Here is a 25,270-nt window from a genome sequence, read left to right as displayed (position 1 = left end):
AAAAACTTACGTGGCAATTTCAGTTTTGAGTTCACTTTTTTCCAGCTCTAGACTTGATATTTTCCCCGACATCTCTGCTAGCTCTTCTACCTGCAAAGGAAAACGAAATAATATTAAGAGGTTTGATAGAGGGCATTGTATCTGCTGAGTAGAGCTCAGGTCTTTTAAGTAGTCCCAAAAGAAAAGAGAGAAGGAAGACAGGATAGGAGAAAGACAGCTGTTCTGAGAACGAACTTTATCTGTTTAAGATAAAGTAAAGTATCCTAAACAGATAAAGTTCGCCCCAGGCAGGAATCGAACCCACAACCTAGCACTTACAATGCAGATGTGCTTCATTCCAAACTAAATAGGCTGGTTTTTAAGACATTAATGTTTTACATACAAGTAGATTAGATTCTTCATCAGTCTGACAGCATCGTTCACATGTATTGACTCCTCCGTTGCCACTACTTCTCAGCCCATCCCGATACAACTGAACCAACTCTGCTGGTTTGGCTGTGTTAAGTCCAACATCATCCCAGTCGTCAAAATCCTGTAGAAGGGAAAAATACATGGTTAAAAGTGTTCACTGTGTTAAGACTCTATTTAATTGAACTAATATAATAATAGCTTGCCTGGCACATAGATCTACATAAAATCATAAATAATGTATTTATATACAACATCATCCCTCCTAGGGAATAAGCTCCTCTCAGGAATGAGTGTTGAGAGGGAAAAATACATGGTCAAAAGTGTTCACTGTGTTCAGACTCTATTTAATTGAACTAATATAATAATAGCTTGCCTGGCACATACATAGATCTACAATCTACATACTTAAAACCATAAATAATGTATTTATGTACAGGGGAAAAATACAGGGTTAAAAGTGTTCACTGTGTTAAGACTCTGTTTGATTGAACTAATATAATAATAGCTTGCCTGGCACATACATAGATCTACAATCTACATACTTAAAACCATAAATAATGTATTTATGTACAACATCATCCCTCCTAGGGAATAAGCTCCTCTCAGGAATGAGTGTTGAGCTATTTAGTGTTGTGGCCATTCTAATGGACTACCTATAAGGACACAACTGTTCCCCCCCCCCTTGGGGGTTTCAGCAGCCATTATCATCATCATTAGCAGCAGCCAGCACAAAAAACTATATTTTTCTTCTTCCTTCTTCCTCTTCTTCTTAAGGAAAAATAAAGGGCTTAAATCATTGGTTCCAAATCAATGTTTCTTTCCTAAATATGTCACAGGTCACACTTCTGTGGTCAACTACCTGGTCTTCATTTTCATCAGCAAATGTTATTGATGTGAGCTTATAGTTGTGATGCAGTAAGTACTCATTGATGAGAAAGTTGAGGCATCTTTTCTCGTGTGGTTTAATGGGATCACAGGGAGGGAAGCTTTTCTGACCATGGTCTGAAGATTCTTCAACTTCTGGAAAGGGTTAAAACCATTGAAACTGATAATATCTTATTACAACTTGAAAATATTGAATAAAGCAAAGGTACTTAGAAGAGCTTTAGCTTTCTTTTATCCTTTAAAAGATACAAGCTGCAATCAGTGTAAAAAAAAAAAAAAAAAAAAAAAAATCAAAAAAAAAAAAAAAAAAAATCTAGCAGCTTGGCATGTTATATGCAATATTTCCTGTTGGTTCACTAAAGTCCAAGCCCCACTTGGGCTGGGTTAGGTTAATTTGAGACAGGGTAATTTGGACTTTGGCACAAGTACAGATGAAAAAAATGTATATATTATAAATAAAAAATAAATAAATATGGAATAACATTAAGGTCATTAATAGACCTCTTGCCCTTGGTTAAGCTATCCAGAATGGACTGAGGAATTAGCACTTTAGTTGTGTATTCTACCTGTTGTAGCATCAGTCAGATTGGCTCTCAGCGAACTGATGGTTTCTTTAGCTTTCCGTAGTTCAAATTCTAGAATGGCCACCCTTTCATCAACACCTCGCTCACCATCTTCTGAATATCGGGTGAAATCTAATGAGTCTAAGGTTGCTTGGCTTGAAGATCTAGCTGTAAGAGACAAAGAGGAATTTTAAGATTAACATGGATTGTAATTAAAACTCCTCAACCTATGGGATCTTGTACAAATATTGAGATTTTGATAATAAGGCACTAAAGTGAAGAGAAATACAAGTGCTAGCAGGGAAGCTAATATGAAGAAATTACTTCAGTTAAATCACGTTTTCTTTCTGTTCAGAAACAATAAACTCATCTTGATCTCATAATCTTCTACTAACCATACCTCTCCTGGTTGTGCTGAAAAACATGACTAACATAAATTGGAATTTTAATTACAAAAACACCCACTGTGTTTTACATTTACCCCGTGCCAGGCATTGTGCTATAATGCTATTCTAGATTCTAATGACATGCATGCTGTTTTTCTACTTACGTATTGAAGATAAATATTCCAATCTTGATGCAGATTGTTGTTCAAAATTTCCAGGATTGGAAAAGAACTCCCGTAACTTTGGAATATCTTTCCCCACTTCCAGCAATTCAAAATACAATTCCAAAGCGGTTAGCAGTAGTTTGTCTTCCAATAGCTGCGCTGCTATGTCCGAATAACTCAATTTACCACTTGTTGAATCTCCTCTAACGCTTATTTGGGTAGACATGGTAAAATTTTATTTGAGAAATGGTGTACCTAGCTCTGATAACAAATTTACTGATAAAGCATTTAGGACTGTACAAAAGAGGAAAATCGGACGAACAAGAACTTTATAACTTTTGACTGAAGTTAGTAGTGTTCTACATCCTTCAATTAAATATCTTATATGATTTTTAACACAGGAAACGTAAAAAATTAAAGAAAATAGCTTTTCTTTATTCCGTCGTCAGTCAGAGAAAACTTTCGGAAAATCCGAGGAATTTTAAATTTTTCCACACGAAATTATTTTCCCATTTCTCACAAATACCGCTAGAGTGCGCCCTAGACTTCGCGTTTTAGGAAGTCCCTTGCGATGAACGCGGTAAAATTTGAATTTTAAAATTTAAAAATATTTCTATTTCCGGCGTATTTTTTGGCTTTTTTGCTTTTTTCACGATTTTGGTCCTGGAAGATTAGAGATTAGTGAGATTACCTTTTCCCCTATCAGACAAGAGTTTTTAGTTTATTGATATTGATAAAATACTCCCTACTTCACAGTAAGTACTTACTTTTAGCCTCCTTGTAACATTTGCTACTTTTCCTGAGCATCACCTTAAAAACAGATCAATACAGATAACATCTAAAGATCTAAACCTATCTGACCAATACCATACCTACTAATTGACTATCCCCCATTTGAATTTCAGAATCTCACCATGGGTGATCGATACAACATTTACTCTCAGCTAGAACATCTCCAGTCCAAATATGTCGGTACAGGGCATGCTGACACAACAAAGTTTGAATGGCTTGTCAACATTCATCGAGACTCGTATGCTTCTTATATGGGCCACTACAATATGCTCAACTTGTTCTCAATCAACGAGAATGAGGCCAAAGCAAGAGTGAGGTTCAACTTTATGGAGAGGATGTTGCAACCTTGTGGTCCCCCTCCTGAGAAACCTGAGGAATAATAATGTGATTATCTTGGGTATATGGGCCACTACGATATGCTCAACTTGTTCTCAATCAACGAGAATGAGGCCAAAGCACGAGTGAGGTTCAACTTTATGGAGAGGATGTTGCAACCTTGTGGTCCCCCTCCTGAGAAACCTGAGGAATAATAATGTGATTATCTTGGATGTTTGTGAAAGGTATAATATTAAGGGTTATGTCTTGCTTTCTAGGGGTGGCATTCATGAAATAATTTTGCAAAAGAAAACCTTAATAAGAGGATAATTTGTGATAGAAAATACTGTAACTTTATCAGGTATTTCTTTTGTAACTTTTTCTCCTATGAAGGTTTTCTTATAAAATTGATTCATAAGGGAAAAATATGTTATTTTTGATTTATTTTCAATTATTTTACAGTAAATCATGTGAACTTATACAGTTAACTTGGATGTGTTGTGAAAGATAATAGGGGTCTTATACTGTTTTAATCATCTTTAATCTCTTGGGGGCTATACAAAATTACAACACAGGCCCCTGCTGTTTGAATTATCTATTTGAGAATAATACCTCTTGACACTCTGCACCAATAAGGAATTTTCTTATAGGTAACTTCCATTTTTTTTTTTTTTTTTTTTGCAAGTGCTAGCAGGGAAGCTAATATGAAGAAATTACTTCAGTTAAGTCATGTTTTCTTTCTGTTCAGAAACAATAAACTCATCTTGCTCATAATCTACTAACCATACCTCACCTGGTTGTGCTGAAAAACATGACTAACATAAATTGGAATTTTAATTACAAAAACACCCACTGTACTAACCATACCTCTCCTGGTTGTGCTGAAAAACATGACTAACATAAATTGGAATTTTAATTACAAAAACACCCACTGTGTTTTACATTTACCCCGTGCCAGGCATTGTGCTATAATGCTATTCTAGATTCTAATGACATGCATGCTGTTTTTCTACTTACGTATTGAAGATAAACACCCACTGTGTTTTACGTTTACCCCGTGCCAGGCATTGTGCTATAATGCTATTCTAGATTCTAATGACATGCATGCTGTTTTTCTACTTACGTATTGAAGATAAATATTCCAATCTTGATGCAGATTGTTGTTCAAAATTTCCAGGATTGGAAAAGAACTCCCGTAACTTTGGAATATCTTTCCCCACTTCCAGCAATTCAAAATACAATTCCAAAGCGGTTAGCAGTAGTTTGTCTTCCAATAGCTGCGCTGCTATGTCCGAATAACTCAATTTACCACTTGTTGAATCTCCTCTAACGCTTATTTGGGTAGACATGGTAAAATTTTATTTGAGAAATGGTGTACCTAGCTCTGATAACAAATTCACTGATAAAGCATTTAGGACTGTACAAAATAGGAAAATCGGACGACCAAGAACTTTATAACTTTTGACTGAAGTTAGTAGTGTTCTACATCCTTCAATTAAATATCTTATATGATTCTTAGCACAGGAAACGTAAAAAATTAAAGAAAATCGCTTTTCTTTATTCCGTCGTCAGCTCGTCAGAGAAAACTTTCGGAAAATCCGAGGAATTTCAAATTTTGGTGAACAGACACTCATTCACTTGGACATTCGTTCACCATTGTTGCCAGACTGGATTTTTGCTCAGCGTTTCCGAAAATTTTCAAGCCCTTTGATTGGTTGAAATGTGGCGCGAGATTTTTAAAATAATTGATAAAAAACAACAATCCTAAAAAAATGTAATTCAATGGTCTCAATGTGAAAATTGTGAACTTCGTTCCTTCTCTTCCTTCTCAACTTGTAGTTAAGGTACATACCTATCAGTATAGTTTATTTACAAAAATATCTACAAAAATACATAAATGAAATAGGCTTTTAAAAAATGATCAGCTCTGTTTTACAGAACTCTGTTCATAATAATTCATATTTGTGTCAGTTCATATTGTTGTGTATTGGAATGTATTGTCTTGTAACACTGGAGGCTACACAAAGGGATGCCAGTTCTGGAGCAAGCATATTTCTTTGTATTGGTGCATTCGGCAGCTCCACATTGGACTGGACTAGGAACTGACAAGTCTTCTCTGTGAATCAGAACAAGGGAAAAAAGACCAACTTTATTACAAGTATAAATGGGTATGCGACATGAACGGCCATTGTTGGCAAGTCTTCTCTGTGAATCAGAACAAGGGAAAAAAGACCAACTTTATTACAAGTATAAATGGGTATGTGACATGAACGGCCATTGTTGAGATTTTTTACCTTTTTTAATGTTGTCCGTTTACCCATCCTTTTTACCTGCATTACCCATACCCACTGACTCACCCACACCCACAGAACAGTTTTTTTTAATGTTGTCCGTTTACCCATCCTTTTTACCTGCATTACCATACCCACTGACTCACCCACACCCACAGAACAGGACGTACCTACTAAACCAACTGGAATAGACCAACTGTCCAAGCAAATCAAGGTGTGTTAAGCCTAGTACACACGCCAAGACATTTCTTTCAACTTGGTCCTTAGACAGATGTAGAGTGTGTACGCGAACAGGACGTACCTACTAAACCAACTGGAATAGACCAACTGCCCAAGCAAATCAAGCTGTGTTAAGCCTAGTACACACGCCAAGACATTTCTTTCAACTTGGTCCTTGGACAGATGTAGAGTGTGTACGCGATATTTGCGCAAATTTCAGGTCTAAATGAGTGAAACTTGTGCAAAAATCGCGTACATACAGAACAGGTGCTTTATTAAACTGTTAGTATAATGGGACGACTTGTTCTAAGCTGGCAGTCTAAAATAAAAGCAATAGTTATTGTGTCAACAGGACGTACCTACTAAACCAACTGGAATAGACCAACTGCCCAAGCAAATCAAGGTGTGTTCAGCCTAGTACACACGTCAAGACATTTCTTTCAACTTGGTCCTTAGACAGATGTAGAGTGTGTACGCGATATTTGCGCAAATTTCAGGTCTAAACGAGTGAAACTTGTGCAAAAATCGCGTACACACAGAACAGGTGCTTTATTAAACTGTTAGTATAATGGGACGACTTGTTCTAAGCTGGCAGTCTAAAATAAAAGCAATAGTTATTGTGTACATCTCGTGGAACACTTACATTTTGCTTGGTTTCAAAGGGAACTCCACATCAACCGGAAAGGATAGCAATGTGGAGTCCTGGGTTCGAATCAGCTTGACGGCAGGTGTTTGTTTTTTGAGTGTCGACTTTTTCATCACGATTTTGCCGGATTTGCTTTCCTGTTTTTTGAGCAGACGTTCCATCGTTTTTTGCTGAAATAAATAGAGAACATATAAAGGCATATATATATTTTTTCCAACATGAAAATCATGTGATCAAGATTCATAGTTTTGTACAGTAGATCTACAGAGGTTGCGTAGCAGTACTATAACCTCAGCGTTAAAATGAGTTTTAAAGGTGTGTCCACACATAGTCGACCGATGTCGACTGACACGTCCACACTGCCTCGACAACATATATGTTGATTTTCCTCATCGATGTTGATCGACGGCCGGCCGACTATGTTTGGACACACCTTACCGCTGAGAAAAGATTTTATTACCTTGTCCTTTTCCCGCTTTTCGTCTGCCTGTTGTTTTCGCTTCTGTGATTTGAGCGCCGCTTTCTGCGCTGAGAAAAGATTTTATTACCTTGTCCTTTTCCCGCTTTTCGTCTGCCTGTTGTTTTCGCTTCTGTGATTTGAGCGCCGCTTTCTGTACACTGCCTCGACAACATAATATGTTGATTTTCCTCATCGATGTTGATCGACGGCCGGCCGACTATGTTTGGACACACCTTACTGCTGAGAAAAGAATTTATTACCTTGTCCTTTTCCCGCTTTTCGTCTGCCTGTTGTTTTCGCTTCTGTGATTTGAGCGCCGCTTTCTGCGCCATCTCGGGTGTCATCACTTTCTCTCGATACCCTGAGTAAGAAAAAGAAATCATGATAAAAATAATACATAGCAATAATAAAAACGAGGGATACTATCTGCGGTAAAGACATAATACGATACATATCGAGCCTAAATGTAGCAATATGATGTAAACCGTAAAAGGCAATATGATATAATACATAGCAATAATAAAAACAAGGGATACTATCTGTGGTAAAGACATAATACGATACATATCGAGCCTAAATGTAGCAATATGATGTAAACCGTAAAAGACAGATATGAAACAGTAGTTTTTTTTTTTACTCACCACTGGGTAAACTCATGAGAAGCTGTTCCGAACTGTTATCTGTCTTTCTCTCCAACATGGCTCTCTGCCTAGCTGTCATCAGTTTGGGATCTTTAGGCTTGATTTTCTTCAGCTCGTCATCCACCTAAGAAAAGTCAAATGGAATAATTAATGGGGGGAAAATCAAGAACTTTTATGAAGCTGAACTGTCCTCAAGCGGCTTAAGTGCTCTCCGAAATTCAGTCAGTTCTAATTAACCACATGGTCGCGAATTCGAATAGTCTAGATCTAGATTCCGCTGTGGGCTGGGGAAGTAAAAGAAATACTTTCCACCCTATACGTATATAATAATAATAATAATAATAATAAAAAATCAAGAACTTTTATAAAGCTGAACTGTCCTCAAGCGGCTAAGTGCTCTCCGAAATTCAGTCAGTTCTAATTAACCACATGATCGCGAATTCGAATAGTCTAGATCTAGATTCCGCTGTGGGGTGGGGAAGTAAAAGAAATACTTTCCACCCTATACGGATATAATAATAATAATAGTGCTTATTTATACTGCTCGCATAGGACTGAAAAGTCCCTTTACTCCAGCAGTAGGCTACTACTATTATTGTGGTCAAATTCTCAAAATTATATTGAGGATAAAATTCCATACCTCGACTGGGATTGAACCCACGCCCTCCTCTTTACCAGACGAGCGCCTTGACCACTACACCACCATACGCCTGCGTATAGGACAAGGAAATTAAAATTTTTTTCAAAAGTTGGATTTTTTTTTTCATTAATTCATTTCAATCATTTCTCTTTTTCCAAAGTAAATTAATATACGTAGGTACCTTTCTTTAATCATAGCAGGATCATCAGATCAACTTCGTCCTTTGGAAACGACTTGATTGGTCTTCACCTGAAGAGATCTTTGTCTGCACCATGGCAACTGCTTTGGAACAGTTTGTGAACAATGTTCGACAACTCTCTGCCCAAGGTATGTATTGTGTGCACTCTACCTCTAGCTCGATCGTTCTGATAAAGTACAGACTCAGGGCTTCCTCCCCCACACAGAACACTGCCCATATAAACGTCACCTCAACTTCAAGAGCAACATGTATACTTTTCCGAGGGGCTCCTGTGTCAATACAGGATTAAGGATGGGGGAGGGATGATTACTCAATAGTATTGGTAGACAATTGTATTACTACATTTATGGGCTCCTAAATCTCTCTGTGGGTCCCTGCAAGCAATGGGGTAGGATATAGTTAGGGCTTCTATTTATTTAGACTGTCAGCTTAAAACAAGTTGTTCCATTATAGATATTATACACCAGTGGTCAAGAGTGTTTTATAACTTTACCTTTCAGGTAGCTTCCGAGAGCTCACAGAAATCATTCAGAAGTCCATGGATGTTCTGACCAAGTACGGGCAGCACTTGGACAATGTGCTTGAAACTTTGGAAACCTTCCAACACAGTCTGGGCATCCTTGCCATTCTCTCGGCAAAATTGACTCTGCTCTCCTCATCAAACACAGGCAGTGAATATCAGGAAGAGTTGTTTTCACAGATTCAAGAGTTCCTCAACATGTGTAATCCCGATCAGATCAGACATGCTGGGGATCTATGTAAGTGCTTTTTATTATTATTATTATTTTTTATTTTTATTTATTTATTTTTTATTATTATTATTATTGAAAAGACACAGGACGATTCAAAATGGAACGGCGAAAAAAAATTGACAAAGGAAAATGGCAAAATGGACAGACGCCGAAAGCTCAAAAAATTCAAACGTTCCCGGGGAAAATTGAGGACTTCGATTTTATTTCATTTTTACCTCCTTTATTTTACATTGTTAGAAGATCTCGAATCACACAATAGTCGGACCAGAATTTTGAACAATCTGATGCCCAAGCAAGACAGGTGTAGTGTCGGACCATGCAGAGTCAGTCATATGTGATTGACCTTGCAGAGTGACCACTCACAGTTCAACGAATGGTCAAATATTTTACACACAATTAAATGGGAGTGAGCAAACACTATGATTTGATCAGCAGATGTGAACACTCCCATTTAGTCATCGGTAAGAACATTTTGATAGCACTGTGAATGGAGCGTGAACTGAAATGAAGAGGGAATCATTCTATAAGTCCGAATCAAGTTACTGACAGATAGAGGTGTGGAAAGGGTGAGTGAGTGAGTGAGTCATAAAATAAAGAACTACATACTCCCTTCAGCTAACTACTCAGTCAATGAGTCAGATCCTAACTCCTATATATAAGTTACATGTTAATGACTCACATGTTTAGGATCTGACACACTGAGTAGTCCACTGATTAGAGTAGGTAGTATTTCATACATAATTATAACTCATTCACTCTTTACACATCTCTAGTTAGAACCAAAAATGTTAAGAATCCGCTGAGTCGTATTTTTCTTATAGAGTAGGTAGTCTTTCATACATAATTATATCTCATTCACTCTTTACAAATCTCTAGTTAGAACCAAAAATGTTAAGAATCGGCTGAGTCGTCTTTTCCTTTCGAAAATTCAAGGTGGTAGATTCGCATAAGCTTTTGGGGCTGTTTGCCCTACACCTAAGCCTTGGAGTGGGCCTTTTTTGTATGAAGGAATTGTAAGAATAAAATGGAACATTGCCAGGTAATGACCCATTTTCCCAATCCTAACCATTACCGTGAAATTTGCGAAAGGAAAGTACTCGTCTGCGAAATTTCAACAGGGCCTTTTCCATTCTGTTGTGTGACTTTCGATCACTGTCTTTCTGAATAAAATAGTAATGTCAAGAGAGTTGTCCATGGAGGACATGTTTTCCTAAAAGAAAAAGTGAAAAATATAATATGGACCGTTTCCACCAATTTCTCGTCATTTATTTATCTTGTTCTCTCTATGTATAAAGAGGAGTATACAATTATCACTGCGACCTTTTTTTAGATCCAGTGAGACCATAATAAAATCACAATAAATCTAAAAAGAGCAGTGAAAATTGTATACTTCTCTTAAAAGAAAGAGCAAATAGACATAATAATATTGGATCATTTCCACCAATTTTCATTTCCTTTTTTTGGGGGATTTTAGATTATTTCCACGCTTTGGGCGGAAACTGTGAAATATCATTGTGTCAAGCATTCCGTGGATTAACACAGTAAAGATTTTTTTCAATCCGGTTTTATAAATCCGCCTTAGTGGTAAGGTAATTTGGGGTAACATTGTGCATCCACCATCCTTTTTACCTCACTTTCTTTTAGGGATGAACTGTTCACCTTGGACCAAAGTTTGGGTCGGTTTATTTATTTATTATTATTTTTTTTCTTTCAGTATTTGTATATCGCAGTCTAAACACGTCTCGTATAGATTGCGAAGATGCAAGATGATGAATTTTTTCTTCTGTAGGTACTAAAATTTGTGTGGATAGTGGACACGATTACCCCACCTTACCTTGAAAGTATAACATACAGGGTGTCCACCAATGTATGACCCACTCAAATATTACTATATTTATGGGCTCCTAAATCTCCCTGTGGGTCCCTGCAAGCAATGGGGTAGGATATAGTTAGGGCTTCTATTTATTTAGACTGTCAGCTCTTGTGGGTTCCTGCAAGCAATAGGGTAGGATATAGTTAGGGCTTCTATTTATTTAGACTGTCAGCTTAAAACAAGTTGTTCCATTATAGATATTATACACCAGGGCCTCGTCTGTGGGTCCCTGCAAGCAATGGGGTAGGATATAGTTAGGGCTTCTATTTATTTAGACTGTCAGCTTAAAACAAGTTGTTCCATTATAGATATTATACACCAGTGGTCAAGAGTGTTTTATAACTTTACCTTTCAGGTAGCTTCCGAGAGCTCACAGAAATCATTCAGAAGTCCATGGATGTTCTGACCAAGTACGGGCAGCACTTGGAGAGGAAAATCGGACGACCAAGAACGTTATAACTTTTGACTGAAGTTAGTAGTGTTCTACATCCTTCAATTAAATATCTTATATGATTTTTAGCACAGGAAAGGTAAAAAATTAAAGAAAATAGCTTTTCTCTATTCCGTCGTCAGAGAAAACTTTCGGAAAATCCGAGGAATTTCAAATTTTTCCACACCAAATTATTTTCCCATTTCTCACAAATACCGCTAGAGTGCGCCCTAGACTTCGCGTTTTAGGAAGTCCCTTGCGATGAACGCGGTAAAATTTAAATTTTAAAATTTAAAAATATTTCGATTTCCGGCGTATTTTTTGGCTTTTTTCACGATTTTGGTCCTGGAAGATTAGAGATTACCTTTTCCCCTATCAGACAAGAGTTTTTAGTTTATTGATATTGATAAAATACTCCCTACTTCACAGTAAGTACTTACTTTTTAGATCTAGAGGGGGAAGAAAAAATGATTTTTTTTTTCTTTGTTTTTTGAAGAGGTTTGAGAGAGAGAGAATTATAATACCGCAAGCGCATTATCAATCAATTCGCATGTCCGCACACCATTAACAGTTTTAGGCCGGGCGCACATTGAAAGGCAGCTACGCAGCACAGCAGAGCAGTTTTTGTGAACGACTGGATTCAATGATACCGCGACACATTGAGACGCACGGCATTCGCACTTTTCACTCGTGCTGTATAACCTAGAGGTCTTATCGTCCCGAAATCGAAGAGAGGACAGGATAGGAGAATGACAGCTTGTTTCGAGAGCGAACCTTATCAGTTTAGCATAAAGTTCGCCCCGGGCGGGAATCGAACCCGCGACCTAGTGCTTACAGGGCAGGCGTGCTACTGTTCAAGCTAACTAGGCGGGAATCGTACCCCGACCTGGCGGCAGGCTTTGATTTTTTACGCCGCTACGTGAGCACATTTTGTCAAATCCACATTTTGTCTAGGAAAACTAACGCTGACCAATTTAGCTGACAATGTTCAAAAGGTTCCATCTGCTTCGAGAGAATAAGCACATTTCCACAAATCGTTGACAGGGGCTTAAGGCAAATCAATTAAACAAGGTTATCATCCGCCCAATGTTATTTGAGTGTTAGTTTTTTCTCTATCTCTCTCTCAAGGTAACATTTTTTTTCTCCTTTTTCGGTGTCCCGCAAAGAATTTCTAAAACGCCTATCAGAACAATAAAAAAAGAAAGAAATTACTGTATTTGTTTAAATACCAAAAGACTTGGAATATTTTTTATTACAAAGAAAGAAAAGCTGGAAATAAATAATACAAAAACGCTCATACAAACAAAATGATCTATTTTTTACCTTCATCTTCAAAAGCTTTTTAGACTTAGAGACAAATAGGAATTGATTTTGATAAACTAACACCCTGCAAAACATAGGCTGAAAAAATATTTTTATACTTAAAAATACTGTTTGAAAAAGGCTATTTTCATCTTTAATTTTCTCCATTACTCTTTAGGGCTTTTAGCCATTTAGATTTTCTGAAATAATTCCTTAATTTGCCAGAGAAAGTAGAAATAGCTGTAGTTTTGTATGTTTTTTTCAAGGTATAAAATAAAAAGGAATATAAATGCAGACCAAAAGGGGGAGGGAGTATTGTGAGGGGAAAATACAATGAGAATGACCAAGGTATAAAATAAAAAGGAATATAAATGCAGACCAAAAGGGGGAGGGAGTATTGTGAGGGGAAAATACAATGAGAATGACAAAATACAGTCTCCTAATGATTGACAATAGGTTCAAGAACCACTTCACCATTTGCAGAGTCACCATAGAATAGCTTGAAGTCTTCAATATCACGGTTCTTGACACTAAGGAAGTCTTCAGGCATGTTCCTCATGGGATGAATTCTCAGCCTGATTCCATTGATGATTGGACGACTTATTTTCAAGATAGCATCACTTTGAGTCTTATCATTGGTCATGACAATGCAATAGTCTTTATTTGTACTAGAGAGTTCATCAAGTGGATAGTAAATATCAACATTGTACTTTGCAAAGAAAGTGGCAAGGTCTTTCTCATTCAAATGAATAATGTTCTCAACTAGAATATACTGCTTGCTTGGCTTTGCCTTGTTCTTCTTCCTCTTTCTAGAGTTGGATGTTTTGTTTACATCATTACTAATATCACATTGTTTATTTTCATCATTGGAATGCCCATTAGAATTGTTCTCTTCCTTGGGAACACCAGTTTGATCTACTTTGCCTGACTTTTTGCAATGTTTGATCCCATTGGTTTTTGGACCATTGACCACAGCTTCACTTTGACTGGAGTTCTTGTTTTTTCTAGCTTTGATTTTCTTACGGTCTTCAATTTCTTGTTTATTATTGGAGTATCCTGACTTTTTGCAATGTTTGATCCCATTGGTTTTTGGACCACTGACCACAGCTTCACTTTGACTGGAGTTCTTGTTTTTTCTAGCTTTGATTTTCTTACGGTCTTCAATTTCTTGTTTATTATTGGAGTAATCAAAGATATTATCACCAGATGCTAAAACTTTTTGAATAATATTTTTATTCTTGAACACAACATAAGCATATCCCTGGGTTTGACCACTTTTGAAGTCAAAATTAATGTTGATTCTCTCCACCTCTCCATATTTGGAGAAATGATTTTTCAACTCTTGACCAGTTGTGTTGAGACTGATGCTGCCAATGAAAAGTTTCCGTTGTTCTTCATTGGAACAAGTTTGAGTGGACCCATTTTTTTGAACACAACATAAGCATATCCCTGGGTTTGACCACTTTTGAAGTCAAAATTAATGTTGATTCTCTCCACTTCTCCATATTTGGAGAAATGATTTTTTAACTCTTGACCAGTTGTGTTGAGACTGATGCTGCCAATGAAAAGTTTCCGTTGTTCTTCATTGGAACAAGTTTGAGTGGACCCATTTTCCATTGTGGGGAGTGATGGGGTTTGAGTTGCATAAGAGATTTCCGCAACCGGACAAGGCACATTGGATAGATTCAACTTCTTCAGTTCATCTTCCAAATTGATGGAGTTCACGTCCTCATAGTTGAAGTTTGATTTGATGGTTACTGTTTTGGACATTTTCTTCCAAGTTACTTTACAACTTATTATTTATTTCTCTCTTGAGTTTAGAACACTATAAACAAAAGAAGAGAGAAAAAGAAAAATCAATAATGAGTTGCATTTTAAATTGAAATCAAATTGAATTTTTACTTTTTAACAAAAAGTAACAAAGTATCACTTGACAAGATGCCTTAAGAATAATGAATTTTCAACTCTTGTAAAAATAAACATGCGTATACCCCGTAAATTTGTTAAAACAAAACTCTTTCTCGAGTTATGGTAGGGCCACTTTAAGCCTAACAGGCTTATTAAATACATATTATGATGATTTGGTGATACATATAATATTTCCTTGAGATCAGTCTCAATATGGTTAGCAAGCAACTGGGGTTTTAGACTTTGTTCAACTGCAGTTCTAAGATAATTTGTTAAAACAAAACTCTTTCTCGAGTTATGGTAGGGCCACTTTGGGCCCAACAGGCTTATTAAATACATATTATGATGATTTGATGATACATATAATATTTCCTTGAGATCAGTCTCAATATGGTTAGCAAGCAACTGGGGTTTTAGACTTTGTTCAACTGCAGTTCTAAGAACACAAGAGGAGTTATACTCTCTAATGTCAAGTTGCCAGGCTACTTACATTGACCCTATCCAGTTTGAGTGGGGCTGGAAATAACCTACAGTATGTGATAAGCTGTTAAATGCCCTGATAGTCACCCATCCAGATACCAACCAAAGAAATTGTTACTTTAGTGCACTGAGCAAGAAAACCTCAGTATGTGATATCTAAGCTGTTAAATGCCCTGATAGTCACCCATCCAGATACCAACCAAAGAAATTGTTACTTTAGTGCACTGAGCGGGCTATGGCATTGGGTTTCAATATGGCGAAACGCAGTGGTGCGGTAGGCATTCACGAAATATCCTCTGATTAGATAGGACCTTTTACTTACCTTTTCTAAGTCGAAAATTCCAAATTTGTTGTGAGAGGAACGATCCTTTGAAGATGACTCTCTGACGATAAGAAAATAGGTTCTTAAAGCGAAATACAAAATGGTTACGACAGGAAAAGACACAGGACGATTCAAAATGGAACGGCAAAAAAAATTGACAAAGGAAAATGGCAAAATGGACAGACGCCGAAAGCTCAAAAAATTCAAACGTTCCCGGGGAAAATTGAGGACTTCGTGCACTGAGCGAGCTATGGCATTGGGTTTCAATATGGCGAAACGCAGTGGTGCGGTAGGCATTCACGAAATATCTTCTGATTAGATAGGACCTTTTACTTACCTTTTCTAAGTCAAAAATTCCAAATTTGTTGTGAGAGGAACGATCCTTTGAAGATGACTCTCTGACGATAAGAAAATAGGTTCTTAAATCTTAAAGCGAAATACAAAATGGTTACGACAGGAAAAGACACAGGACGATTCAAAATGGAACGGCGAAAAAAAATTGACAAAGGAAAATAGCAAAATGGACAGACGCCGAAAGCTCAAAAAATTCAAACGTTCCCGGGGAAAATTGAGGACTTCCTAAAATTTGTGCAGCGGAAAGGCGGCTCAGGTCAAAAATATGCGTTGATCATCGTGTGAAACGAGCCTTTTTGTGGTGTGGGGGAAAGTTTGCTATGTTCACACATCTCAAACATCGAACTTTTGAAAAAAAAATCAGAAGTTGGATTTTTTTTTTTCTTTTTCATTTCTCTTTTTCCAAAGTAAATTAATTAACGTAGGTACCTTTCTTTAATCATAGCAGATAGCAGGATCATCAGATCAACTTCGTCCTTTTGAAACGACTTGATCGGTCTTCACCTGAAGAGATCTTTGTCTGCACCATGGCAACTGCTTTGGAACAGTTTGTGAACAATGTTCGACAACTTTCTGCCCAAGGTATGTATTGTGTGCACTCTACCTCTAGCTCGATCGTTCTGATAAAGTACAGACTCAGGGCTTCCTCCCTCACACAGAACACTGCCCATATAAACGTCACCTTAACTTCAAGAGCAACATGTATACTTTTCCGAGGGGCTCCTGTGTCAATACAGGATTAAGGATGGGGGAGGGATGATTACTCAATAGTATTGGTAGACAATAAAATTGTATTACTACATTTATGGGCTCCTAAATCTCCCTGTGGGTCCCTGCAAGCAATGGGGTAGGATATAGTTAGGGCTTCTATTTATTTAGACTGTCAGCTTAAAACAAGTTGTTCCATTATAGATATTATACACCAGGGCCTCGTTTCATCAAACTATTGTATTACAAGACTTGTAATACAGGCAATTTAATTTACAAGCCAGAAGTATTCTAATCTGTGTTTCACGAAAATAATTCCAAAACTTGGAAATGTACCATTTCTTCAAATTTAAATGTTTGGTTTTACAGCAAATTTGCCTGTATTATAAGTAAATTGGTTTCATAAAAAAAATATAAGTCTAAAATAATTAAATGTGTTTTCCCTGTAACATTTCAAAATTCCGTCTTTCAAGTCTTGATTTGTAAACAATTTGCCTGGTTGCCAGGCAACAGCATAGGCCAGTAGAATGAAAATTAGAAGTTTGGAAAACATCGTTTCATGAAAATTTTATAGGACTCCCAACATTAGTGTCAATTTATTGGTATTCTCTAAGTGTGCTGGGAGGCACGCGAACGTCAAGAGCAATTCTAGGATTTTCATCTCCTATTTTCAATTGATGTAAAGACGCATCTAACACTAAATCGGTATGTCCCAGTCGATTGAGGGTTGGTCCCCCCCAAAAAAAAAAGAAAAAAAAAATGTCGATCGAAAATGGAGTATTTCATCCCGAGAGTACCTACGTTGATCTCGATAACACAAGGATATAATATTTATTTATGAAAAATAGATAGACATATACATATATATAAAAAAAATCGTTCCGAGAAAGAACCTTATCCGTTCAGTATAAAAACTACACTCATACGTCATATTATGCTAAGTTTCTGCAAAAAGTTATGAGATCCCCCCAAAAAATACCACTTCGTGGCATTTTAATGTTCATCTCTCTCCCCAGATGCTGAGCTAAGTCACCAGTACACCAAGACAGTCATGGATCTGAAGACGCCACAGCGAGGCATCCCACTCATTCAGACGGCTATTAAGAAAATACAAACAAGCGACAGTCAACTCACATCACTCCATTCGGACCTGTGTCAACTCTGTTTGCTAGCACAGAATTTCAAACCAGCTCTTGAATTTCTTGATGTAGACATTACCACAATAGCAAATGAGGTGAGTTGAAGGTACTTTGGTAATAAGGGTAATTTTTCAGAAGCCATGACAATGAAAAAGGAAGCTCCTTTTTGCATTTAACCTAACCCTATAATAACACTAGCCATTGCTCATTTGTAACAGCTGCTTTTTGTAGCAATTTCCCATTGACATGACTTCTGATCGAGTTTTGTAATAAGAATGCTACAAGGATCCTTCATTACAATGTAGTGAATGCTTTGAGTATTATCCTAAGGGTTTTTTTTTATGAAAGAAAGGGTTTTTTTATCCTAAGGGTTTTTTTATGAAGGGTTTTTTTTATGTTATATACACATCCTAAGGGTTGTAGTATCCTCAAATAAAATAAAAATGAGGAAATTTTAAGTACCTAGTTCTATAGGTCTTGATTGGTGTCTTAGTAACATTATTTCCCTCTCTCTAGTTCTATAGGTATTAGGAAAAAACTTTGGATCAAAAAAAACCCTCTAATAAAATAAAAACCTTAACCAATTCATGTCTCCTTTCCTCAGGGTCCCCAGTTTGACACCAAGTACTTCCTCCAGTATTTCTATTACGGGGGTATGATCTATTTGGCGCTAAAAAATTATGAGCGGGCTCTGTACTTCTTTGAAGTGATCATCACCACTCCAGCCCTGGCTGTGTCCCATATTATGCTCGAAGGGTATAAGAAGTATTTGCTCATCTATTTGATTGTGTATGGAAAGGTAAGTAAGTAAGTAGGGGTAATATTAGTGCTTACTGATATTTACATGGTTTCAACAGGACTAAAAGGTCTTCTTCTTTTACTCTACCTTTTCCCAATTCTAATTGGGGTTGGTTTTTCTATCTTGTATTCTACTCCTCCATTTCAGTCGATCCAATACTTCCTCTTTTCTCCATCCTTTCTCTTTTGTGAAAATCAATTGAATAGGACTAAAGAGTTCCTTTATCAAGCTATTGAAAATTCATTGAAACAATTTTCCAGGCTCCAAACCTCCCAAAGAATGTGTCTCAAGCCATCTGCCGCTACATCAAGCCTCTCAGTCAGCCCTATCTAGACCTGGTTTCTGTGTACACCAACAACAATAGTACTGAACTGCAGCATCTGTTGCTCAAATATGCTGATGTCTTTTCACGCGATGAAAACACAGGTGAGAACCTACTTGTGTTTTTTTTTTATGGATTGGTATAAGTAGGGCCATCAGCTTTAAACGCCCTTTGTCACTGCGACCTGGTTAGATCTTTTGTGACATTTCTTGATGAAAACACAGGTGAGAACCTACTTGGTTTTTTTATAGATTGGTATAAGTAGGGCCATCAGCTTTAAACGCCCTTTGTGACTGCGACCTGGTTAGATCTTTTGTGACATTTCTTGTGATTTTTTCTGTGGAACTGTAATAACAGAGGTTTTATTGACACCAAATCGAAGAGAGGACAGGATAGTTATGAGAAAGCCAGCCGTTAGGCTACCAGCCATTCTGAGAACGAATCTTATCTATTTAGCCAGGGGCGAGAATGAACCCGGGTCTTATTGACACCCAAATCGAAGAGAGGATAGGATAGTTATGAGAAAGCCAGCCGTTAGGCTACCAGCCATTCTGAAAACGAATCTTATCTATTTAGCCAGGGGCGAGAATGAACCCGCAGTCTAATGTTTACGAGTTTGGCACTGTACCCTCCCAGCTAACTGGCTGGTAGCAAGTTTAAACTCAGATTGTGGTTCCTGTCATTACTTTGTCTTCCTAGCCTTTTCCTATTTAAATAGGGCAGCCCTTTTGAGTATCTCATGTTCTCATAAATTCTTCTACTTACTTAGTTCACACAATCTTTCTCGTTCTTCCTCGCCCCTTTTCTCCCCTCACAAGAAGTAATGTGTATTTTATTTCAGGTCTGACGAACGAGTTTGGCACTGTACCCTCCCAGCTAACTGGCTGGTAGCAAGTTCAAACTCAGATTGTGGTTCCTGTCATTACTTCGTCTTCCTAGCCTTTTCCTATTTAAATAGGGCAGCCCTTTTGAGTATCTCATGTTCTCATAAATTCTTCTACTTAGTTCACACAATCTTTCTCGTTCTTCCTCGCCCCTTTTCTTCCCTCACAAGAAGTAATGTGTATTTTATTTCAGGTCTGACGAAACAAATCGTGGCCTCTCTCTACAAGAACAACATCAAGCGTCTTACCAAAACCTTCCTCACACTGAGCCTGGCGGATGTAGCGTCCCGGGTACAACTAGGTACACCTGTGCAAGCTGAAATTTACATACTCAAAATGGTGAGGATACATTCCAAGTTGCTAAAAAACAGGCTTCAATTGTGACGGGTGACAGCAACTCAACTTGACATAGAGTACACAGACCCATTTGCCTGATGGAATTTTATTTAGGTAATGGGTCTTACATATATTGCCTCGGTGGTGTAGTGGTCAAGACGCTTGTCTGGTAAACAGAAGGGTGTGGGTTCAATCCCAGCCGAGGTATGGAATTTATACAGGCTTCAAATTGACAGGCTGACATGTCAACTTGACATAGAGTATAGACTATAGAGTACACAGACCCATTTGCCTGATGGAATTTAATTTAGGTAATGGGTCTTATATTGCCTCGGTGGTGTAGTAGTCAAGACGCTTGTCTGGTAAACAGAAGGGTGTGGGTTCAATCCCAGCCGAGGTATGGAATTTATCCTCAATATAATTTGAGCCTAAATCCAATGTTTCAGTTATTAGTCTGTGTGTGTGTCTGTCTATCCGTCTGTAAAGAATCTCGAGAACAGTAAGAGCTAGAGACTTGAAATTTGGTATATTGCCTCGGTGGTGTAGTGGTCAAGACGCTCGTCTGGTAAACAGAAGGGTGTGGGTTCAATCCCAGCCGAGGTATGGAAGTTTGAGTTTCAGCCATTAGTCTGTGTGTGTGTCTGTCTATCCGTATGTAATGAATATCGAGAACAGTAAGAGCTAGACTTGCAATTTGGTATGCAGCTGTCAAATATGGTAAGGATGTGACAGGAAACTTTTGGTTAAGATAGGTGCTACGGTTGGTTTTAGTTGGAATCGAGAACCTACCACTCACATTCGCTTTTTTTATTTGACATATTGTTTCGACTTTCTCTCGTCAGATTTCCCAGAACGAGATCTACGCCACCATCAACAAGAAGGACGGCATGGCGTTTCAGTTATTAGTCTGTGTGTCTGTCTGTCTATCCGTCTGTTAAGAATCTCGAGAACAGTAAGAGCTAGAGACTTGAAATTTGGTATGCAGCTGTCAAATGTGGTAAGGACAGGAAATTTTTGGTTAAGATAGGTGCTACGGTTGGTTTTAGTTGGAATCGAGAACCTACCACTCACTCACCTTCGCTTTTTTATTTGACATATTGTTTCGACTTTCTCTCGTCAGATTTCCCAGAACGAGATCTACGCCACCATCAACAAGAAGGACGGCATGGTTTTTTGGTTAAGATAGGTGCTACGGTTGGTTTTAGTTGGAATCGAGAACCTACCACTCACCTTCGCTTTTTTATTTGAAATATTGTTTCGACTTTCTCTCGTTAGATTTCCCAGAACGAGATCTACGCCACCATCAACAAGAAGGACGGCATGGTCGTGTTCAACGACAATCCGCAGCGGTTCAACAACCCCCTGACCTTCGCCCAGATAGAGTCCAACATCCGCGCCTGTATGCATCTGGATGGCAAGTTCCAAGCCATGGAAGAGGAGATCCTCGTGAATCCGCTGTACGTGAAGAAAGCCGCTAGTCCGTCCGATGAGGAAACCGGCTCGAGTAAACCCGGCGGAAGAGTTATGGAGGTCGAGAATTCCATCTATTGAGGAGAGACTTGAAAATAAGAAGTAAAAGTACGTGAAACAAAACGTGTATTACTTTCCTTATCCTATAAGAAGGAAAGTAATGGATTCGGGTAAAATTTTCGATACTCAGTTTTTAGTGCCAAAACACGTTTTGCGGATCCCCCCAAAATCATACCTATAAACCCCTTGGAAAAATACTTTTCATTAAGATCGGTGCAGCGGTCGGTGGCATTTTCCCGGCCCCACTCAAGCTGCGTTAAAGTAATATGATTAGGCGGGTAGCTTTAGCCTATTTTCCTTTCGTAATGTTAATGTACATTAGCTTAATTCGAATTTTTCTTTCTCTTACATTACGTTCTCCTACCTTTACATTAACTTCCTCTCCTCTCCTTTCACGAATTTATTTTGTAATGTAGCTTTTTCCTTGCATTACGATCCGCTATCTTGTTTTACAAGAGGAATATAGGAAGTTTTGCCTATACACCCATGGTTATTTAATAGATAGAGTGAACACTGAACATCCCTTCCTGTTCCTTCTGTAATACTGATTCCCTTTCCATCAAACACATAATGATCCACTGCCCTGCCCTACATAGATCCAGAACTAAATTTAATATCCAAAACACCCTCTCTGAAGCCCTAGGCGATAATAATACTTCCATCTCCAATACAGCCCCAAGACTCCACTGCAAGAGACCTCGCCAACAACATCTCCGGACACCCCTCTTGTGCCTGGATCAAACCCATCAAAATCGTATAGAAACATTTAAACGAATAAATGAATCAGCTCCATAAAAGACTATAATTATTACACCGTAATATAAATAAAAAGTTACATGGGCGTGCTATAATAAAACTGTTGATAATACCCCCACTACCAAACTTCTTCCATTTTATTATCCCCACCCCTGGAAAATCCTAATGTCAATGCGCATTAACATTACGAAAGGAAAATGGGCTTCTTGTCGTCGAATGGAGGGTAAAACCTCCTAACCCAAAACCTTGGCAGGTAAAAGAGTGCCGGGAGGCGCGTGAACGTTAAGAGTTCGAAGCGCGTACCGGCCTATATTTACGTATGTACTGTGGTAATAAAGCTCTTTGAAAAATCTTCTTTTCCTGTAATAATGCTGTTTGTTTTCTATGCATCATCGAATGGAGGGTAAAACCCCCTAACCCAAAACCTTGGCAGGTACAAGCGTGCCGGGAGGCGCGTGAACGTTAAGAGTTCGAAGCGCCTACCGGCCTATATTTACGTATGTACTGTGGTAATAAAGCTCTTTGAAAAATCTTCTTTTCCTGTAATAATGCTGTTTGTTTTCTATGCTGAATTTTATAAATAAATCAACTATTCCAGTGTTCCAGATTTAAGAAAGACAAAGTTTGGTATGGCATAGATTAGACTCCATTTTATTTCATTTTTACCTCCTTTATTTTACATTGTTAGAAGATCTCGAATCACACAACAGTCGGACTCTGATGCCCAAGCAAGATAGGTGTAGTGTCGGACCATGCAGAGTCAGTCATATGTGATTGACCTTGCAGAGTGCTGGCTCCACTCACAGTTCAACGTCAAATATTTTACACACAATTAAATGGGAGTGAGCAAACACTATGATTTGATCAGCAGATGTGAACACTCCAATTTAGTCATCGGTAAGAACATTTTGATAGCACTGTGAATGGAGCGTGAACTGAAATAAAGAGTGAATCATTCTATAAGTCCGAATCAAGTTACTGACAGATAGAGGTGTGGAAAGGGTGAGTGAGTGAGTCATAAAATAAAGAACTACATACTCCCTTCAGCTAACTACTCAGTCAATAAGTCAGATCCTAACTCCTATACATAGGGGGTTGAAGAGAGTTACATGTTAATGACTCACATGTTTAGGATCTAACACACTGAGTAGTCCACTGAATAGAGTAGGTAGTCTTTCATACATAATTATAACTCATTCACTCTTTACACATCTCTAGTTAGAACCAAAAATGTTAAGAATCCGCTGAGTCGTATTTTTCTTTCGAAAATTCAAGGTGGTAGATTCGCATAAGCTTTTGGGGCTGTTTGCCCTACACCTAAGCCTCGGAGTGGGCCTTTTTTTGTATGAAGGAATTGTAAGAATAAAATGGAACATTGCCAGGTAATGACCCATTTTCCCATTCCTAACCATTACCGTGAAATTTGCGAAAGGAATGTACGCGTCTGCGAAATTTCAACAGGGCCTTTTCCATTCTGTTGTGTGACTTTCGATCACTGTCTTTCTGAATAAAATAGTAATGTCAAGAGAGTTGTCCATGGAGGACGTGTTTTCCTAAAAGAAAAAGTAAAAAATATAATATGGACCGTTTCCACCAATTTCTCGTCATTTATTTATCTTGTTCTCTCTATGTATAAAGAGGAGTATACAATTATCACTGCGACCTTTTTGTAGATCCAGTGAGACCATAATAAAATCACAATAAATCTAAAAAGAGCAGTGAAAATTGTATACTTCTTTTAAAAGAAAGAGCAAACAGACATAATAATATTGGATCATTTCCACCAATTTTCATTTCCTTTTTTGGGGGGATTTTAGATTATTTCCACGCTTTGGGCGGAAACTGTGAAATATCATTGTGTCAAGCATTCCGTGGATTAACACAGTAAAAGATTTTTTTCAATCCGGTTTTATAAATCCGCCTTAGTGGTAAGGTAATTTGGGGTAACATTGTGCATCCACCATCCTTTTTACCTTAAAAAATATAATATGGACCGTTTCCACCAATTTCTCGCCATTTATTTATCTTGTTCTCTCTATGTATAAAGAGGAGTATACAATTATCACTGCGACCTTTTTTTTAGATCTAGTGAGACCATAATAAAATCACAATAAATCTAAAAAGAGCAGTGAAAATTGTATACTTCTCTTAAAAGAAAGAGCAAACAGACATATTAATATTGGATCATTTCCACCAATTTTCATTTCCTTTTTTTGGGGGATTTTAGATTATTTCCACGCTTTGGGCGGAAACTGTGAAATATCATTGTGTCAAGCATTCGTGGATGAACACAGTAAAGATTTCTTTCAATCCGGTTTTATAAATCCGCCTTAGTGGTAAGGTAATTTGGGGTAACATTGTGCATCCACCATCCTTTTTACCTCACTTTCTTTTAGGGATGAACTGTTCACCTTGGACCGTTTGGGTCGGTTTATTTATTTATTATTATTTTTTTTTCTTTCAATATTTGTATATCGCAGTCTAAACACGTCTGGTATTGATTGCGAAGATGCAAGATGATGAATTTTTTCTTCTGTAGGTACGAAAATTTGTGTGGATAGTGGACACGATTACCCCACCTTACCTTGAAAGTATAACATACAGGGTGTCCACCAATGTATGACCCACTCAAATTACTCCGAATCTGTTGGAGTTTTCGAAAAAAAAAAGAAAAAAAAAACGTATCTCTTTGATTTTACGGTTTTTTTTTCGAAAACTCCAACAGATTCGGAGCAATTTGAGTGGGTCATACATTGGTGGACA

General features: G+C 37.7%; 5 protein-coding genes and 2 long non-coding RNA genes across 9 annotated transcripts in view; 3 read left to right on the top strand and 4 right to left on the bottom strand.

Moving 5' to 3' along the window:
* The window catches only part of LOC103510038 (RAB11-binding protein RELCH-like), a 25,317-nt gene extending 22,465 nt beyond the window's left edge, over positions 1–2,852 (bottom strand). Inside the window, exons 1-5 of the mRNA XM_026824206.1 lie at positions 2,410–2,852; positions 1,863–2,027; positions 1,271–1,431; positions 383–532; positions 16–90 (exon numbers count right to left, since the gene is read on the bottom strand). Coding sequence (XP_026680007.1) covers positions 16–90; positions 383–532; positions 1,271–1,431; positions 1,863–2,027; positions 2,410–2,635 — 777 coding nt within the window. The 5' untranslated portion in view covers positions 2,636–2,852. The remainder of the gene's footprint in view (positions 1–15; positions 91–382; positions 533–1,270; positions 1,432–1,862; positions 2,028–2,409) is intronic.
* A 168-nt stretch (positions 2,853–3,020) lies between these two features.
* LOC103510014 (splicing factor 3B subunit 5) lies at positions 3,021–3,588 on the top strand. The gene is made up of 2 exons (XM_026824194.1): positions 3,021–3,164; positions 3,315–3,588. Exon 2 carries the CDS (start codon positions 3,324–3,326, stop codon positions 3,579–3,581), a length of 258 nt encoding a protein of 85 aa, XP_026679995.1. The 5' UTR covers positions 3,021–3,164; positions 3,315–3,323; the 3' UTR covers positions 3,582–3,588.
* Positions 3,589–5,347: 1,759 nt separating this feature from the next.
* Positions 5,348–8,479, bottom strand: LOC103510037 (INO80 complex subunit B). The gene is made up of 5 exons (XM_008474673.3): positions 8,474–8,479; positions 7,774–7,897; positions 7,393–7,493; positions 6,670–6,842; positions 5,348–5,632 (listed from the first exon to the last, which is right to left on the bottom strand). Exons 1-5 carry the CDS (start codon positions 8,477–8,479, stop codon positions 5,473–5,475), a joined length of 564 nt encoding a protein of 187 aa, XP_008472895.1. The 3' UTR covers positions 5,348–5,472.
* Positions 8,480–8,538: 59 nt separating this feature from the next.
* Positions 8,539–22,134, top strand: LOC103510012 (COP9 signalosome complex subunit 3). The gene is made up of 7 exons (XM_008474652.3): positions 8,539–8,740; positions 9,113–9,370; positions 17,758–17,975; positions 18,485–18,679; positions 18,940–19,105; positions 20,079–20,224; positions 21,497–22,134. Exons 1-7 carry the CDS (start codon positions 8,686–8,688, stop codon positions 21,770–21,772), a joined length of 1,314 nt encoding a protein of 437 aa, XP_008472874.1. The 5' UTR covers positions 8,539–8,685; the 3' UTR covers positions 21,773–22,134.
* On the top strand, positions 12,882–13,483 carry LOC113467779. Its single transcript, XR_003391732.1, has 2 exons — positions 12,882–13,235; positions 13,318–13,483. It is a non-coding gene; the product is annotated as an uncharacterized LOC113467779 (long non-coding RNA).
* On the bottom strand, positions 13,314–16,187 carry LOC103510011 (RNA-binding protein rnp24-like). Of its 3 annotated transcripts, none has more exons than XM_017444416.2 (4): positions 16,017–16,187; positions 14,576–14,794; positions 14,072–14,387; positions 13,314–13,939 (listed from the first exon to the last, which is right to left on the bottom strand). In XM_017444416.2, the coding sequence occupies exons 2-4, from the start codon at positions 14,737–14,739 to the stop codon at positions 13,409–13,411; spliced, it is 1,011 nt and encodes a 336-aa protein (XP_017299905.1). In that variant the 5' UTR covers positions 14,740–14,794; positions 16,017–16,187; the 3' UTR covers positions 13,314–13,408. The 3 variants fall into 3 exon arrangements, with proteins under 3 accessions (XP_017299905.1, XP_017299903.1, XP_008472870.1); XM_017444414.2 differs by lacking the exon at positions 16,017–16,187 and adding an exon at positions 15,680–15,866 and having other exon boundaries at positions 13,314–13,908; positions 14,041–14,387; XM_008474648.3 differs by lacking the exon at positions 16,017–16,187 and adding an exon at positions 15,680–15,866.
* Positions 22,135–23,107: 973 nt separating the features above from the next.
* LOC103510013 lies at positions 23,108–25,196 on the bottom strand. The gene is made up of 2 exons (XR_541401.3): positions 24,889–25,196; positions 23,108–24,480 (listed from the first exon to the last, which is right to left on the bottom strand). It is a non-coding gene; the product is annotated as an uncharacterized LOC103510013 (long non-coding RNA).
* Between the last annotated feature and the right edge of the window lie 74 nt (positions 25,197–25,270).

This window comes from Diaphorina citri, unplaced genomic scaffold (assembly GCF_000475195.1).
Source record: "Diaphorina citri unplaced genomic scaffold, Diaci psyllid genome assembly version 1.1 scaffold554, whole genome shotgun sequence".
Classification (NCBI taxonomy): Eukaryota; Metazoa; Arthropoda; class Insecta; order Hemiptera; family Psyllidae; genus Diaphorina; species Diaphorina citri.
Note: the sequence above shows the minus strand (reverse complement) of the source record. Positions and strands in the feature narration are given on the sequence as shown.

Excerpts from the sequence above, each read along its gene's own strand:
- LOC103510014 (XM_026824194.1), top strand. The coding sequence starts at position 3,324 with ATGGGTGATCGATACAACATTTACTCTCAGCTAGAACATCTCCAGTCC.
- LOC103510037 (XM_008474673.3), bottom strand. Across the intron at positions 7,494-7,773 it reads TCTCATGAGTTTACCCAGTG|GGTATCGAGAGAAAGTGATG; the intron begins GTGAGTAAAAAA and ends TTTCTTACTCAG. Across the intron at positions 5,633-6,669 it reads CCTTTGAAACCAAGCAAAAT|AGAAGACTTGTCAGTTCCTA; the intron begins GTAAGTGTTCCA and ends TCTGATTCACAG.
- LOC103510012 (XM_008474652.3), top strand. The coding sequence starts at position 8,686 with ATGGCAACTGCTTTGGAACAGTTTGTGAACAATGTTCGACAACTCTCT. Across the intron at positions 19,106-20,078 it reads TTCACGCGATGAAAACACAG|GTCTGACGAAACAAATCGTG; the intron begins GTGAGAACCTAC and ends ATTTTATTTCAG. Across the intron at positions 20,225-21,496 it reads AAATTTACATACTCAAAATG|ATTTCCCAGAACGAGATCTA; the intron begins GTGAGGATACAT and ends TTCTCTCGTTAG.
- LOC103510011 (XM_017444416.2), bottom strand. The coding sequence starts at position 14,739 with ATGTCCAAAACAGTAACCATCAAATCAAACTTCAACTATGAGGACGTG. Across the intron at positions 14,388-14,575 it reads CTCCCCACAATGGAAAATGG|GTCCACTCAAACTTGTTCCA; the intron begins GTCCACTCAAAC and ends TCAAAAAAATGG. Across the intron at positions 13,940-14,071 it reads CCAGTCAAAGTGAAGCTGTG|GTCAATGGTCCAAAAACCAA; the intron begins GTCAGTGGTCCA and ends AGTGAAGCTGTG.